General features: G+C 38.2%; 1 gene segment (V, D, J or C); it reads right to left on the bottom strand.

Moving 5' to 3' along the window:
• Positions 1 to 13,097: 13,097 nt before the first annotated feature.
• LOC127645119 (T cell receptor alpha variable 18-like) lies at positions 13,098 to 13,653 on the bottom strand. The segment is given in 2 exon segments: positions 13,098 to 13,411; positions 13,614 to 13,653. Coding segments are annotated over 2 exon segments (354 nt in total).
• Between the last annotated feature and the right edge of the window lie 2,416 nt (positions 13,654 to 16,069).

The following is a 16,069-nucleotide window of genomic DNA, read 5'->3' as shown; positions in this document are numbered from 1 at the left end:
GCCTGCATCCTCCACCAAACTGTTAGGGGTATACCAGTTATGACCCGGACCAGATATGGAGAAAGAAAAACCAGGAGTCGAGAAGTTCGATTAAAGAATCAAAATTTACTGAAGTATAGTTTGCAGTGAAATTGGTAGAGCCAGCGGCAAAGTCTCACGAGGAGATCGAAAGCCAACTTGTACCTTACACAAAATCTTACATCAATTATACCATTTGCAAGGACGTACATTCCATTATTTTACTCCTGATTGGCTAAAAGAACATAAAGTCACAACATATAGATAGTTAAATGGCCTATCAACATTAATCAGCGCACTTGTCATCCGCGCCCGAGATTTACATCTGAAGTGACCTCGCAGATGGTCGCGGGGCGTCTTCGAGTCGGCCTGGTGTGCATCCCTGGGTGCAAAACCTAGGTAGAAGGTCAAACGCACACACAAAACACTGAAGAACGACAGTTCTTCTCTGGGCACAAGTCAGCCAGAGCACACATTATCAGGCCATTTGAACCAAAACAGAGAGATAAAATATTTACTCCTCGGGCAGAGGAGAGGGTTGAAATAACATACATTTCTTCCCTAAAGAAATAATAAGAGAAAATCACACTTCTACTATTCAGGTATTCTTACATAGGACTTTAAACCATTTACTTAATCATAGAAAAGTAATGATCAAACACAGAACATATGTTTAACATTCTCCCTGCCCCTCTCATCACAGCTAAGCTTATCCCCAAAGGACCTTCAGACTACGGGCAGGACAGAGAGAGAGACTCTGGAATGTTCCTTAAAAGACACTAGTTAACATTCCAACACACATATGACTCAAAGTATATTTCAGTTATGCATAAGAAAATAGAATTGATTATGTGATCATGCATATAGTTAATTCATCACTTTATTAAAGAAGTGAAGCAACAGAATATAGATAGATATTGATATAAAAGGATATACATATGTATTAATATATCTGAAGAGACAAGGGATTTCGACCCTCACCCTTCATCCAGCTGTGGCAAAAATCCGGCCCCTGATGTGATGGTCTCCACGGGCTACGAGGACGATAATCTTGGTCCATCTCGCACAGAGCTTGGGGGCGTGGCTCACGCTCCTCAACCCATCGTGTTGGTTGATCATTTGGGGAACCCGTTGACTCAGCAGAGCTAAAGGCACTCTCTCTGAAGACCGCCCTCCTGATCTAAACCCCCCCCCCCCTCTCAGGGTCGGGTGTGGTCTCTGCGGTGTACTCCTCTTTGGAGGGACACCCCCCAGCTTGGACCATATATTTGGCCCCCAACCAAAACGATTTTGTTCCTTTTTTTGGGGAGAGAACAATACAGAGAAGGCCATGGCTGGGCCAACCAGTCCTTATACTCCTTAGCAGTTAGCAGTTCCCCTCGGTGCAGGGGACTGCTTCATGCCTACCAGTGTGTTGGGTGTAGTTATGCGACGGCTTGCTGCGATGGCTTGCTGCGCTGGCTACGAGGCACACAGAGGTCTGCCCATCTCGCACCGCCAGTCTGCGTAACTCGGTTCAGCTCTTGTGGCGTTTTCCATTGGGACACCTAGTGTCAACTCATCAACATAACGTCGAGTGAGTGACAGATAGGGAACGTCCCAGTTACTAACGTAACCTCCATTCCCTGATGGAGGGAATGAGACATTGTGTCCCTCCTGCCACAACACTGAACCAACCTCTGAAGTGGCCTGGTCTTTGGCTCGGCTCCTCAGTGCGATACCTGATGTGTGTTTGCAGCGTCACTCCTTTTATACCCGTATGTCTGGGGGAGTGGCATGCAAATTCCACACGCGAATTTCCATTGGCCTTTTCTCAAGATCAGAGATGTCTGGACTCCGCAGGAGCGACCCTTAGTGTCAACTCATCGACACAATGTCAGTAACGAGACGTTTTCGTTAGATGGATTCAATGTGAAAAAAAGTATGTAGGTTTTTGAAGAACATGTTTCATGTTTTGTATCACTGGGCTGCTAGTCTTAGAGCACAGTTATAAAGAGCTGAATCTGACAGAATTAAACTATTAATAATGAGGTCTGTATTTGTCTGTGATATAGTTGACTGAAACTGAGGATCCGAGGACCAAGCATCTTTGATTTGTAAATACTGAGGTTCTCTGTTAGGAAACTGTCTGTACCAGTAAAGCCAAAAATTATTGCTGCTGGTACTATATGAGCAGCTCAGTTTAACTATTTCTCTTTCCTTAGTGAAGATTTCTGTCCCTTTATCTGGATCAATGTTGTCACCGGCCAACAAAACTGCAAATAATAAACACAATATAATCACACAAAATATACATAATATAATCAGACTTCTGTGCAAAGCAACGATGACTAGATAAAATTGCAAACACAAGACACAATGTAAAAAAAAAAATTGTAAACAAAATAAACAATAAACTGCAGTGTTGTGTCGGAGCTCGCAACAGAGCAGCCATACTCTGTGCCATCTTGAGTCCACTTGTACCATATTAATGTTCCATATTATATGTGACTCTTACAAGTCAGTTGCCTTAAGAACAGTATTATAAACAACAATTTGTATGTCCTCTAATTTAGCTGCTGCATCTTCTTGTTCACTCTAAACACCCCTTATCCTCAATCATTTTTGTTCAGTGCCAATGAGTTCTCTGTCACTGTGGCCTCCAGGGCACAGTAGTATCGTGCAGAGTCTGCGACTGCAACAGAAGAGATCACCAGATCTACACTGTTGTCTTCTTTTTTGTGTGTGATAGAGACTCCTGGGACTGGAGGAATAGCTTCAGTAATCACCCCTTGGTAGTCCATTATGAGGAAATTTGGAGGAGAACTTGAGTATTGACGATACCAATAAAGGCCATAAGCAGTACCACTGTATTTACAAGTGAGAGTAGCTCTATCTCCTTCCCTAACATCTAGCACATCACTTACTGGAGTTATTTTGTGTTCAGCACCTGAAAGAAAGAAATCCAAGTATGTAGCATTTATCTGCTTTACAAAACTATGCAAGCAAAATCTTTATTAAATTAGACAGATGGTTATTACCTGAAATGCTTTTACTGAACATTTAAAATTCATGATAAACATAAATGATACAAACATATGACATACCCACAAGTGCTAAGAATAGAAATGCTATCAGAAACATATTGCAGTTTGAGTTATGATTTACGAGGAGACAGAAGTGTTGATTCCTTGAGAAACCAAAGACATGATGATTTTGCACCTTCAAGCAGCTCCTCCTACAAATTCAACTTTCTGGAGTTTCTAGTTTGTTAAACTTTGTTTAAACAAGTCTACATCAGTTAGAGAAGCAAGTGAAGATTGGACCATAATGCTCAACAACTTGATTCCACACAACCAAAATAACACATTTTGGACCATGTTATAGATTTTATTTAGAAGAATTAACCCTAAGAGGTCAAGACTCATAATGTTTTTGTTGCCATTGGTGTGTTCCAAAGCTTTAACAGTACTCTGCAACTGTTTGCTTTGAAATACACCTATATTAACCATCTCAGTGGAGTATTGTGATGTTTGGTAATTGATTGGATATTCTGGTGTGAGATGATCTTTATTGAGTAAATAATGATTCTCTGGTAGAATGCTGTCTGTACCAGTAACACTAAACATCTTCAATACTTTTTCCAGCTGTTCATATTTACAGATTGTCTCTGATTTCTTATGAAATTGATGCTTTGTCCATTTTTGGACGGACGGAAGATGTGTTATACTCTTGGGCGAAATAGCCTACTAACAAAAGTAGAATAATAAATAAAGAAATAAAGAAGTACAAATATTGAAAACATTGCATGATACAAATAATTAGGTAATATTCAAACCACCCTTAAACCACCCTGAAATAGCTACAGCACACCATAATAGACTGTTTAACGCCCTCTACTGGTTTCAAACAGCTATTGCATTTTGATCACTACAGCAAACTGTGAATTTGACAAATCCCAGTTTGCTGTAGTGTGCAAAGGAAATGTTCTGTGAGTTTAGAGCAGAACCCTTTTGGCCAAACACTGGCAGATGGGGTGAAGAGGGGTGAAGGCAAACGTTTTTGTATGTGTGTTGAATGAGTTTTAGTCACTGTGGGCTGCAGAGCACACTAGTAAACAGCAGAGTCAGATACACGCAGATTCTGGATTGTCAGAGGAACTGATTTTGAAGAGCTGTCGAGAACTGCATTAAATCTCTCCTTGAACTCTTTGTCTTCATCTCTGAAGTTACCAAATCTTTTCAGCATGTATTTAGGAAATCCATTTACTTTTTGCGTGTACCAAATGAGTGTTGGGGAGAGCTGAGTTTTATATGTACAGTTGATAGTCACAGCTTCACCTTCATAAGCAGTTTTACCTCATGTTCTGATTAACACTGCCCTGTGAATCAATTGTTGTAGAAAATAATTTTGAACAACATCAGCAAAGAAAAATGTATAAAATGAAAAAGAACTCCATATATATATGAAAACAATGGTCATGTGTTTTATCCAGTGTGTCATCTTTCCTGCTTTAAGAATTTTATTTAAAAAAAAATAATTTAAAAAAATAATTATAATAATTAAAAAACAGATTTGATCAGATATTAGATTTGGGTCACTGAAGTGTGAACAAAGCTATTTCTACCTTTTGTTGTACTTGATGATAATTAATTATTATTAATAGTAGTAGAAGCAGAACAATATACATACAAACCAGAGATGTCCACATAACAACAAGGGTTACAAAGACAACAAATTAAGAAAGAAAGAAAGAAAGAAAGAAAGAAAGAAAGAAAGAAAGAAAGAAAGAAAGAAAGAAAGAGGACAGCAAATGAAATAATTATTTTTCAATTAAATTCTGCTTTTTAGCTAATTAAATAGTACATTTTGATTTTTTTTATTAATAATACATTTAAGAGACTCCATAACAAAAAGAACTAAAAAGTCATGGTTGTTGTTGTAACCTCCATTCCCCGATGGAAGGAACGAGATGTTGTGTCGATTGTAGTGACACAAGGGGTCTCTTCTGAGAGCCTTGTGTACCTCTGAACTTGAGAAAAGGCCAATGTCAAGTTGGCGGACAGAATTTGCATGCCCCTCCCCTGGACATACGGGTATAAAGGGGAGCGGGCGAGCAAATGTCAGACAGGTCTGTCCGAGGGTTGAAAGTCTGATGGCAGGAAGGGCTGATTAACACACGGTATGTGCCACAGCACCATGACCATCTCGGGACTCGAGTCTGAAGCCAGTGCTGAAGTGGTCTCATATGCATCGACCCGAGTGGCACGACCGCGGCCGAGGATGCCATATGCCCCAGGAGCCTCTGGAACTGTTTGAGAGGAACCGTTGTGCCTTGCTTGAAGCGAGCGAGCACACGCTCGTTGGTGAGGCGTGCTGTCATTGAGACCGAGTCTAACTCCATGCCAAGAAAAGAGATGCTCTGAACCAGGGCGAGCTTGCTCTTTACCCAGTTTACCTGACGCCCTAGACGGCTGAGGTGCCTGAGCACCTGGTCCCTGTGGGCGAACAGTAACTCTCAAGAGTGGGCTAGGATGAGCCAGTTGTCAAGGTAGTTGAGTATGTGGATGCCCACTTCCCTTAGCGGGGCATGGGCTGCCTCTGTGACCTTCGTAAAGACGCGAGGGGAAAGGGACAGGCCGAAAGGGAGGAATTTGTATTGATACGCCTTGCCACAAACGCAAAACGTAGGAAGGGTCGCTGTCAAGGCAAGATAGAGACGTGGAAGTACGCGTCCTTCAGGTCTACTGCTGTGAACCAATCCTGATTCCGGACGCATGTTAGTATGTGTTTCTGCGGGAGCCGGAGGAGGATTGAACGGGTGTTTGTGCAAGGCCCGGTTTAAAACTTGCAAGTCCAGGATCGGTCGCAAGCCGCTGCCTTTTTTGGGTACTATGAAGTAAGTAGAAACCCTTCTTTATCTCGGCTGGAGGGACAGGCTCTATCACGTCTTTGAGTAAAAGGGTCGCAATCTCGGCACGTAGGGTGTCGGCGTCTTCGGCATGCAATGATGTAAAGTGGATTACGCCAAAAGGGGCGGGGGCCACGCATCCAAGCTCTGTGCTAGGGGCACTAAGGGGACGATCGTTTTCGACGTACCTGGCGGGGCTTCGCAGCGTGGCGGAACAGGTAGTGTTGTGTCTGGAGGCGAAAGGGCATCCCGAGGCTTTGGTGCTGAGAGAAGACTCAAAGCACATCCAGCAGGGGGTGGATTAGTGACTGAGGAGGAGGTTCTGTGTAGGTTTACATGTAGATTTACATTCTACAATATCAGGAAGATAAGACCCTTCCTCTCTGTACATGCCACACAACTGCTCGTTCAGTCCCTTGTCATAACTAGACTGGACTACTGTAACGCTCTCATTGCAGGCCTTCCTGCATGTGCTATTAGACCTCTCCAAATGATCCAGAATGCAGCAGCACATCTGGTCTTTAATGAACCTAAGAGAGCACATGTTACACCACTTTTTGTCTCTCTCCACTGGCTGCCGGTTCATGCACGTATTAAATTCAAGGCCCTGATGCTGGCATACAGAACAGTCACTGGGTCTGCTCCAGCATACCTAAAAACATTTATGCAGAGCTACGTTCCTGAGTTATTTTGAGCTGAAACTTGACAGACACATTCTGGGGACAGCTGAGACTTATATTACATCTTGTAAAATGGAGCATAATATGTCTCTGTGGCAGGGCGGAGGGCGGGGCCGGGTTGTGATTATACACACCCAGTCCCTTATCAGGCTAATTAAGCCTCCCAGAGGGATAAAGGCCAATGGTAGACGGTGGTGCAAGGAGAGAGAGATTGTTTATGGACATGTCCGTCGTGTGTGTTCTTGTCTTTTTTTAAGTTTATAATTAAAATATAATTTATATTGCCTCCTCCATTCCATTGAATTACGTTACAGTCTCCTTTAATGATTTTGCTTACATTTCAGAGTCTTCTGAATTACAGTGTACCCTAAATTACTTTGTGTACTAAAGGGCATTGCATTTGATGTAGTTCATCTTTCCTGATGTCATTAATCCATATGTTGTAATAAAAATAATACTTTACTTAATACTCACTTTAGAATATTACTTTTTATATCTTTTTGTCTTGGATTGATATATTTATTTAATATTTCTCTGCCTATTTATTTGTTCATTTATTCTGTTATTTATCTGACGTACTGTACATACTGTATTACTGTCATTTTACAGCTAATGTATACAACATTCAATCTTTCTGTTTCATCTCTGTTTTTTCTTTCTTTTTTTCATTGGATAACAGGAATAGGTTTTTGTAGAGAGCTGATGGGTTTCCTCTCACTGTGGGCCTCAGAGCACAGTAGTACAGAGCAGAGTCTGTCACTTTAGCTGACAAGATCTTCAGATCCACATGGTTTTGTGTAACTTTAACTGAGAGACTTGGATCCACATCAGACTGCTGTGCTTCTTTTGCACCACTGAAGGTGAGTACAAGAAATTCAAGTTGTGATCTGCCATTCTGACGGTACCAGAATAGATAATCTGAAGTTGTACTGGAATAACTACATGATAATATGACATCCGAACCCTCCTCAGCAAAAACATCTGTTTTGTTTGGTGTAATGACATTTCCAAAAACAGCAACTGAAAAAAAGGGATATTCAGCTTTTTAATGAATTGATATGATTTGATTTAATTCGATTTTTCAATAAAACTCATTGTTAAAAGGAAATAAATGATTAAATGTACATACCAGCAAATGCATAGAACAAAATCACTGAATGAAGATTCATTGCAAATGTTCACTCTGTGAAAAGTCAGAATGAATATACTGTAGTTTCCACAACTGTTTCTGTCAGACAAGATTCAATCATGTGTACATAAAGTCCCTCCTCTTTTTCCCATATTTGGTTATGCCTAAATTTCACACATCCTAATGTGCTCTTTCTAGCTCTCGCTTTCCCCTTTGAACAAACTTCAAAGATCTCTAGTGCAATTTTCTGCTCAAGGAAAAGTTATATGTTATATGGCCACTCTGTGTCCATTCTTGAGGCTGCTTGTGATGTTTGGTGCTACTAAGTTTGCAGGTAAACCTTCTCAGTGATGAAATTAAATATAAAAGTACATCTTGGCATCTTTGCCATGTGAGCAAAAGCAAGAGAGAGACGAATATGTATATGTATTTTTTTAATTTGTGCAATTTTAAGTCCCCTCACACCTTTATGTTAATCTAACTCTTGCATTAATCATTTATCATAGTCATGCAGCCTGTTTCATTCAGTTTGCTGAATTTTTGATTGGCTTACACAGTGCTGTCTTACTTTAAATGTTCAGAAAACAGCATTTTTTTACTAACAAAATAAAGGTAGAAGTCCAACCCGATATTTTAGTTAATAGTGAAAAATTACAAATTGTGCCAGATTTTAAATACCTTGGAATTATTTTAGACTCACATTTGACATTTGAAAAGCATATTAAAAAAAGTCATTTGTGCAGTTACATTTAACAAAATAAATGTGTAATTATTATTTTAATTAAGTATGGAATCAACTTTCAATAGATGCTGCTAATATATTTTTACATTCTTTTATTTGTTCTTATTTCTCTTACCGTATCACATCGTGGTCACAACCAGGAAAAAGTACCCTTAGACCTTTTACACAGTTTATACAATCAGGCATTAAAAATATTTGATAAAATAACAAATATATCATCATCATTGTCACATAATTACAAAGTATCATTTTTTTTAATTAAATCTTTTGTTAATTTTAACATTTGCTGTCTAATGTAAAACATTATTAACAACCTTGCTCCACCACCTTTGAAAGAATTTGTGTCATTTCGCTTGTAAAACACAAGACAAACTAGAGCCTCTTTAAGAGGAGATTGTGAAGTGCAATACAAAGCCACAGACTTTGGTCGTACAGCTTTCTTCATAAGAGCTGTCAATATTTGGATTACATTATTAGCTAACATAAAACAATGTCCTACTCTTGCACAAATTAGTTACATTTTGAAAATATGGTTAAAGATAAGCCAAATTTGTGAACATTGAATAGTTTGTAATCATAATCTCGAGCAGTTTTTAATTTAGTAGCTCATGTAATGTTATTTATTATTGTTATTAGTAATTTATTTTTACTTTGGATGTTATGTTTTTGTTTACTGTCTATTGACTAATGTTTTAATGATGCTTTTGTAAAAAAAAAAAAACAATTCTGCTCAGGGACTACAGATGAAATTTAGCTCTATATTTAATTCTTGGGTAGTCACCGACTGTCCATTGTACCTGTCTAATAAACTACTTAAATAAAAATACATTTAAAAAATATGATTATCCATGTGTTTTATCTACTATTAATGTTTGAATTTACATTTACATTTACATTTATTCATTTGGCAGACGCTTTTATCCAAAGCGATCATGTAGATTTACACTCTACAATATCAGGAAGATAAGACCCTTCCTCTCTGTACATGCCACACAACTGCTCATTTAGTCCCTTGTCATAACTAGACTGGACTACTGTAACGCTCTCATTGCAGGCCTTCCTGCATGTGCTATTAGACCTCTCCAAATGATCCAGAATGCAGCAGCACGTCTGGTCTTTAATGAACCTAAGAGAGCACGTTACACCACTCTTTGTCTCTCTCCACTGGCTGCTGGTTCATGCATGTATTAAATTCAAGGCCCTGATGCTGGCATACAGAACAGTCACTGGGTCTGCTCCAGCATACCTAAAAACATTTATGCAGAGCTACGTTCCCACCAGAAGCCTGCGGTCGGCTAAGGAACGTCGCCTTGTTGTACCAAAACAAAGAGGCACCAAAACACTTTCCCGGGCTTTCAGTTTCATCATACCACGGTGGTGGAATGACCTTCCCAACTCAATCCGGGAAGCTAACTCACTCTCTATCTTCAATAAACGGCTAAAAACACATCTTTTCCAAAAGCGCTTAACCGGTCACTAAAAAAAAAAAAAATACATAAAAAAAAAAATTATATTTAAATTTCTTGTTGCACTTAAATCTGTTTTGTATACTATTCTGATGATAGTGAAACTTTGTAATATGGCACTTTTTGTACCACTGTCTCCCTAAGATGATTCGCTGATGTTGAATTGTACTACAATTTTCAATTTAATAGGTTAAACTCATGATATGGCTGATACGAGTTCAATAGAAGACTTTATTATATTTATACTATACTGTCCAGCCTCAGTTACTACAATAGCATGTCTATGCAATGCACACAATAACATTCTGAACTAAAAACATAAAACAAGGATCCAATAATGATGGAGATAAAATATACTTCATTAAACGTACAAATAATAAGCTTAAATATGCAACATAACAATGAGCGGACTAACCATCGGCAGCACCTGCCGTTTTGGGGCTGCTGGGTAATTTGTGCCCACAATTTGTGAAAATTGTGAATAATTTTCCATATTGTAGCATCTGGACCAATCAGACACACGATTATTCATTATTTAATGAATAAGCCAACATATGCCCCAAGACTGTAACAAGCAAAGGTCCAAGTAGGGCCAAGCCGACTCCGTTATGTCTGCTCCCCCACTGATTATTTTCAAGCCTTTACACTGTATTTACAAGGTCCAGCAACTAGTGGATATCAGTGACATTTCAAGCGGGGGAGGCTAGCTGCATGCCAGAGCAATCTTTCCCCCATAAGAAATGGACTAATTTTTTTTATACTTGTATACTGTTTGCATGACTTATGACAGGACTACCAGTTAATGTAAAATTATTTAGCATCATTGTGGCAGGGCGGAGGGCGGGGCCAGGTCGTGATTCTACACACCCGGTCCCTTATCAGGCTAATCAAGCATCCGATAGGGATAAAGGCTGATTGCGGAGGATGGTGCGGGAGAGAGAGATAATTTACGGAAATGTCCGTCATGTGTGTGTTTTTGTCTTTTGCTTAAGTTTCTATTATTTATATCGTTCTCACCTCCTCCTTTCCATCGAACTGCGTTACAATCATGTTTCCTACCAAATGAATCCTGTGTGACATCCTGCACATTGGTATATATATAATCCTGACAGCATGCATTGTATGTTTGCTATATTAATCAGAGCATAAAGGGGCTTAAACTAACCTCAATCATGCAAATGAGTCAGCTTCCAAGCAAAGGAACATTTCCCGCTTGGAAATTGTGCCTTTCTCATTGGTCAAGCCAGACTTGAGAGGAGAGACCTCCAGCAGAAGTTAAAAGACAAGTTTATTACCATAATAATACCAGAAGAAATTGATTGCAACTTGAACACCATCGACTCGAGGAACCATCAAGACGTTCTCCTGCGACTGCATACGGCCTCTCTCAACAGCCAAGGCAATTGTAAGTATCGTATTAGTAGCTAACTGAACCTATGTTTAGTATAAGAGGTAAACTGTTTTGTTTGTATGTTTTTGTTTAGATTAGTTATGTGTTCTTATTTTAGTTAAATAAACTTTTGTGTACATTCTTGCGAGTTGATTCTGGTCTGCTTGTAAATCAATGTAAATTTTATGATTCGATCTCAGCTCCATGCTAAGAAAGAGTTATTTTTATGTGGCAACAAAAAATGTCCTTTCTGAGAATTGATAGACAATCAATACTGAGTGATCACTGGACGAACAGATAAATTGATTGTAATATTAATTCAGCTACCTCAATTTAATTCTATTAACCGATCCAAATGTTCATAATTAATTATAAAGAGTTATGATTAATTATTCATGTTTACCTTTTAAAGATATTTTGACTGTGGTATATTTTGATAAATAAGCTCATCCCTGTTTCTAAAATATTCAGCTTCAAAGCTATACCTATATGTGTAATGTTATTGTCAATAAGCTATGAGAATAATATTACTCTAATAAGAGAATTAATCATAATTATCTTATTAAAGCTAATTCCCTACAGTAGAAATTGTGAGCTGATACAACAAGATGTTGTATTACGATTTTAATGGTGGAGAATTTTATTCAGACAAATAAACTAGTTATTTGTTATTTATCTAAATTATAACGATTGTCAAACACGACTGGTTCCATTATAAATTTCCTTGCATAGTAATGTAGAAATAGTACCGTTTAAATTAATTCCTAGCTCACACATACTTTTTCCCTTACAAATAATGGTAATATACATGACACTTTAACCCGTGCAGTGTATAATTATCATAACAAATTTGCTACATATATTGGTGTGAGAATCTTGGAACTTTAACTGATTAATGTTTATTTGTGCATTGTGGAACGCTCAGACATAAATATGCATTGAGGAAACTGATTTCATTAGCGTTGACCCAGATCACAAATCAATGTTGTTGGTTGCTCTGGCGACGGAAGTTCTCGGGAAGTCCTAAAGAGACTCTTCTGGGGAAATTTACCATGTATGCGCAACCTGCCGACGCCATATTGTAAACACAGTACAGATAAGCAAATAGCATATCACAACACCGCTAAACTAACCAGTTAGCAAACTTTCATTGAAATCCCTAAATATGCTACAGTATTATGCAATAAATGTGGTTTATGAGGACATTTCTATTGTCCCCATAATTCAATATGAGCACACTGTGGAAAGAAGGGCTTCATCGCTGTTTTTAATTGAACTTCTCCAAACAATTACAATGTACAGCGTGCCTGTGGCCAACAACAGCCTTTAATAAAATTAATGTAAAACAAGAACTGATTATACCCACACTCTGTAAAACAGAAATCAAACATGCCATCTCTTGCAACTAGCCAACAATAAATATCCTTTTCCCAAAGTTTTTTTGAAGGCTTTTTGTTGTTTTTGTTTATTCCCATTGTGTGCCTATCAACTTAAATTTAATTTTTGGCCTATTTTCCTAACATTTTTTATTTTAAATTCCTGAAGAAAATAAAAAATGTATTAATTAAAATAGTCCTGAAATTGAGACTGCAGCCTATATGTACATGATATCTGAACCATATTGCTAATGCTTTTTGAAAAGTTTCAACCTCATACAGGTGTTACCACATATTTTATTATTTTGGAGCTGAATAGATCTTGGTTTTGATTGTGGTTTTCGCAAGATAGATTTAATTTGAACAAAACTTGTAGGTTTTTGTATGACATGTTTCATGTTTTGTATCACTGTGCTCCTACTCTTAGAGCACAGTAATAGAGAGCTGAATCTGACAGAACCACATCTTTCATTTTGAATTCAGTGGATGTTTGTGATGTAGTTGACTGAAACCGAGGATCTGAGGTGTGTTCATAACTCTGTGATCGAGCACCTTTGAGTAGTAAATACTGAGGTTCTCTGTTAGGAAACTGTCTGTACCAGTAAAGCCAGACATTATTGCTGCTGGTACTATATGAGCAGCTCAGTTTAACAGTTTCTCCTTCCTTAGTGGTGATTTCTGTCTCTTTATCTGGATCAATGTTGTCACCGGCCACCAAACCTGCAAATAATAAACACAATATGATCTGATTTTTGTGCAAATCAGAAAGGTTAACAAGATTATATTTGCAAACACAGGAGACGTAAAAGTAAATTTAAAAGTTATAACATTTAAAAAAATAAAAATTGTAAAATAGTATCAGTAAAACATTTGATAATTTGTTTTATCATTGAATCAATAAATATTCTAATAAATAATGTACCTGATAGCATTATGAAAATAAATAGAAAACATCCATCCATGTTATCTAAGATTAAATAATTATTTGTGTGTCTGTCGGTGCTCAGAACTGAAAGTCACTTTAGCACAGTCATAAAGACACCCAACAAACTTCCTGGACTCTGTCACCGCCTTTTTAATTTCATTCTCATGTCCTTTAAATTGGATATTAGTGTAATAGTGATTTCATGTCAGCATTGGTAGTAAATTATGTTCTATCTATATGAGATGTATGAAACTCCTTTGTTTACCCAAAAATTAAAATTATTTTTAAAACTGACTTACTCTCACGTTGTTTCAAACCTTATGACTTTGTTTCTTCCACTGAACACAATTGGAGATTTTAGGGAAAATGTGAGCCTCAGTCACCATTTACTTTTATTGCTTGAAAAAAAGATGCAATGGTGCAATGATAGTGAATGGTTAGTGATGCTATCATTCCGCCTAACATCTACTTTTGTGTTATTTTTTGGCAGTTCGCATTCTTCATGCATATCACCACCTACTGGACAGAGAGTAGAATTTATATTAAAAAAGGATTTAAATATTGATCTGTTTCTCACTCACACCCACTGACGTGCGGTCTGGGTAGGCAAACTAGGCACTGCCTACCCTGCCAAAATTCAAAAATAAAATGTTTATTAAATAATAAACTTGTATTTGTATTTTTACTTTTTATTCTTGTGATTTATATATGCAATATGTGTGTTATTCTAATTGTTTAGACGTTATGATGACAAATGTAGCAGTTACGCATAATCAACTAAAAACAAATGGTAGAATAAGCAGTGCTTTTACGGTCCATTCATTGCAGACGACAAGCGGAAAACCCATATTACGCATGCGACTTCGATCCTGTATTCTTTAACATGTACGGCAAAAAGCACAAATCTGCTGTGCCTTTTGACGTAAATATGTTATGCCCGTGAATCATCTCCGCTACGTATCAGACATGGACCAATTAAAATCGAGATATTCCTGGACATTTGTGTAGCTAACGTCATTACACCACAGCTAGCGTACATGCCTAATCCCCGCAAAATTCAAAATGACAGCACCAGCCGTAATCACGGAATGAAGAAATTTTTCCAAGCTCGATTTTAATTCCAAATAGGAGTTAATTGCAAGAGGGAGGTCTACGCCAGCCTTAGATGGGGCCCAAAAATTATCCGATCATTTCAAACTGATTGGTATGTAAGAAAAGATGTGGCTGCGCTAACAATCAGCGGCTGTACTGCTATCCCTGCCTGCTTTTTTCAACCAGTCAGACTGTTTGGACTTCAGCGGGATATTGTGATTTGAACAACATGCCCGCAGCTTTAACCAAGCATGAAAAGTCGTCAGCTCACATCCAGTGTCAAATTACACTGAAAACCTTTGGAAAATCTCGGATCGACCTTGCACTTGACGAGCAAAGGAAGCTGAATATAACCTACCACAATGAAAAGGCAAAGGAAAACCGAGAGGTTTTGAAGGATCTGATAAATGCATAACGTTCACTGTTTACGCACTTGTGTGTGTGTGTGTGTGTGTGTGTGTGTGTGTGTGTGAGAGAGAGAGAGAGAGAGAGAGAGAGAGAGAGAGAGAGAGAGAGAGTGAGTGTGAGTACACGATATACATCCTGATTTGTACATTTCTTGATATGCCGCGCTTGTGTGTAACGTTCACTGTTATTACGTATTATTAGCTTAAACAATAAATCAGGTAATCTGGCTTTCATAACTCAGTGCCTAGCCTCTTTAAGACATCACCGCACGTCACTGCTCACACCTGTCATATAGTTTCTGAAGATATACGTAGATTTAACCACTTGGGTCATATAGATTACTTTTATGTTGCCTTTATGTGCTTTTTAGAACATAACATATTGGTAACCATTCACTTGCATTGTGAGGGTATACAGAGCTGAAAATGTATTATAAAAATCTTTGTTTGTGTTCAGCAGAAGCAATAAAGTTGGAAGGTTGTCATGATCTCTGCTGTGACCATGCGCAACACAGATGGGTTAAGCCATCTCCAGTATGCAAGCTGGGTTCCAGTTGAGGTGACAAATAGGGTGTTAAAGCTAGCTAGGGTGGCAGCTGTCACCCCGTGCCATCCTTCTGCCCACACCCCTGAATTTGCTGTCTGGATGTACCAGAAGAGGTTGTGACTGTTATATTTACATGTTTGTCTGGCTGATAAACTGTGCTTGTCTCTGCACTCTGTAAAAGTTTAAGAATATTTGTTGTACCATAATATAAACAATGACAACTATCTGTATGAATATGCTATATGTTATAAAAATCCATACCAATAATGAATAGTGCAAAAAGACCCAGCTTGTGCAACATGACTGTGCCTATGTCCAAATAAATCAGTCAATGTGAGAGATTTGCCTTTAATTATGAGCGAGGAGAAGCTTGTTTATACCCCAAAAAGCTTGTGTGTTGTTAAATG

The sequence above is a fragment of the Xyrauchen texanus genome, chromosome 6, assembly GCF_025860055.1.
Source record: "Xyrauchen texanus isolate HMW12.3.18 chromosome 6, RBS_HiC_50CHRs, whole genome shotgun sequence".
Taxonomy (NCBI): Eukaryota; Metazoa; Chordata; class Actinopteri; order Cypriniformes; family Catostomidae; genus Xyrauchen; species Xyrauchen texanus.
The sequence above is the reverse complement of the archived record's forward strand: the minus strand, read 5'-3'. Positions and strand labels throughout refer to the sequence as shown.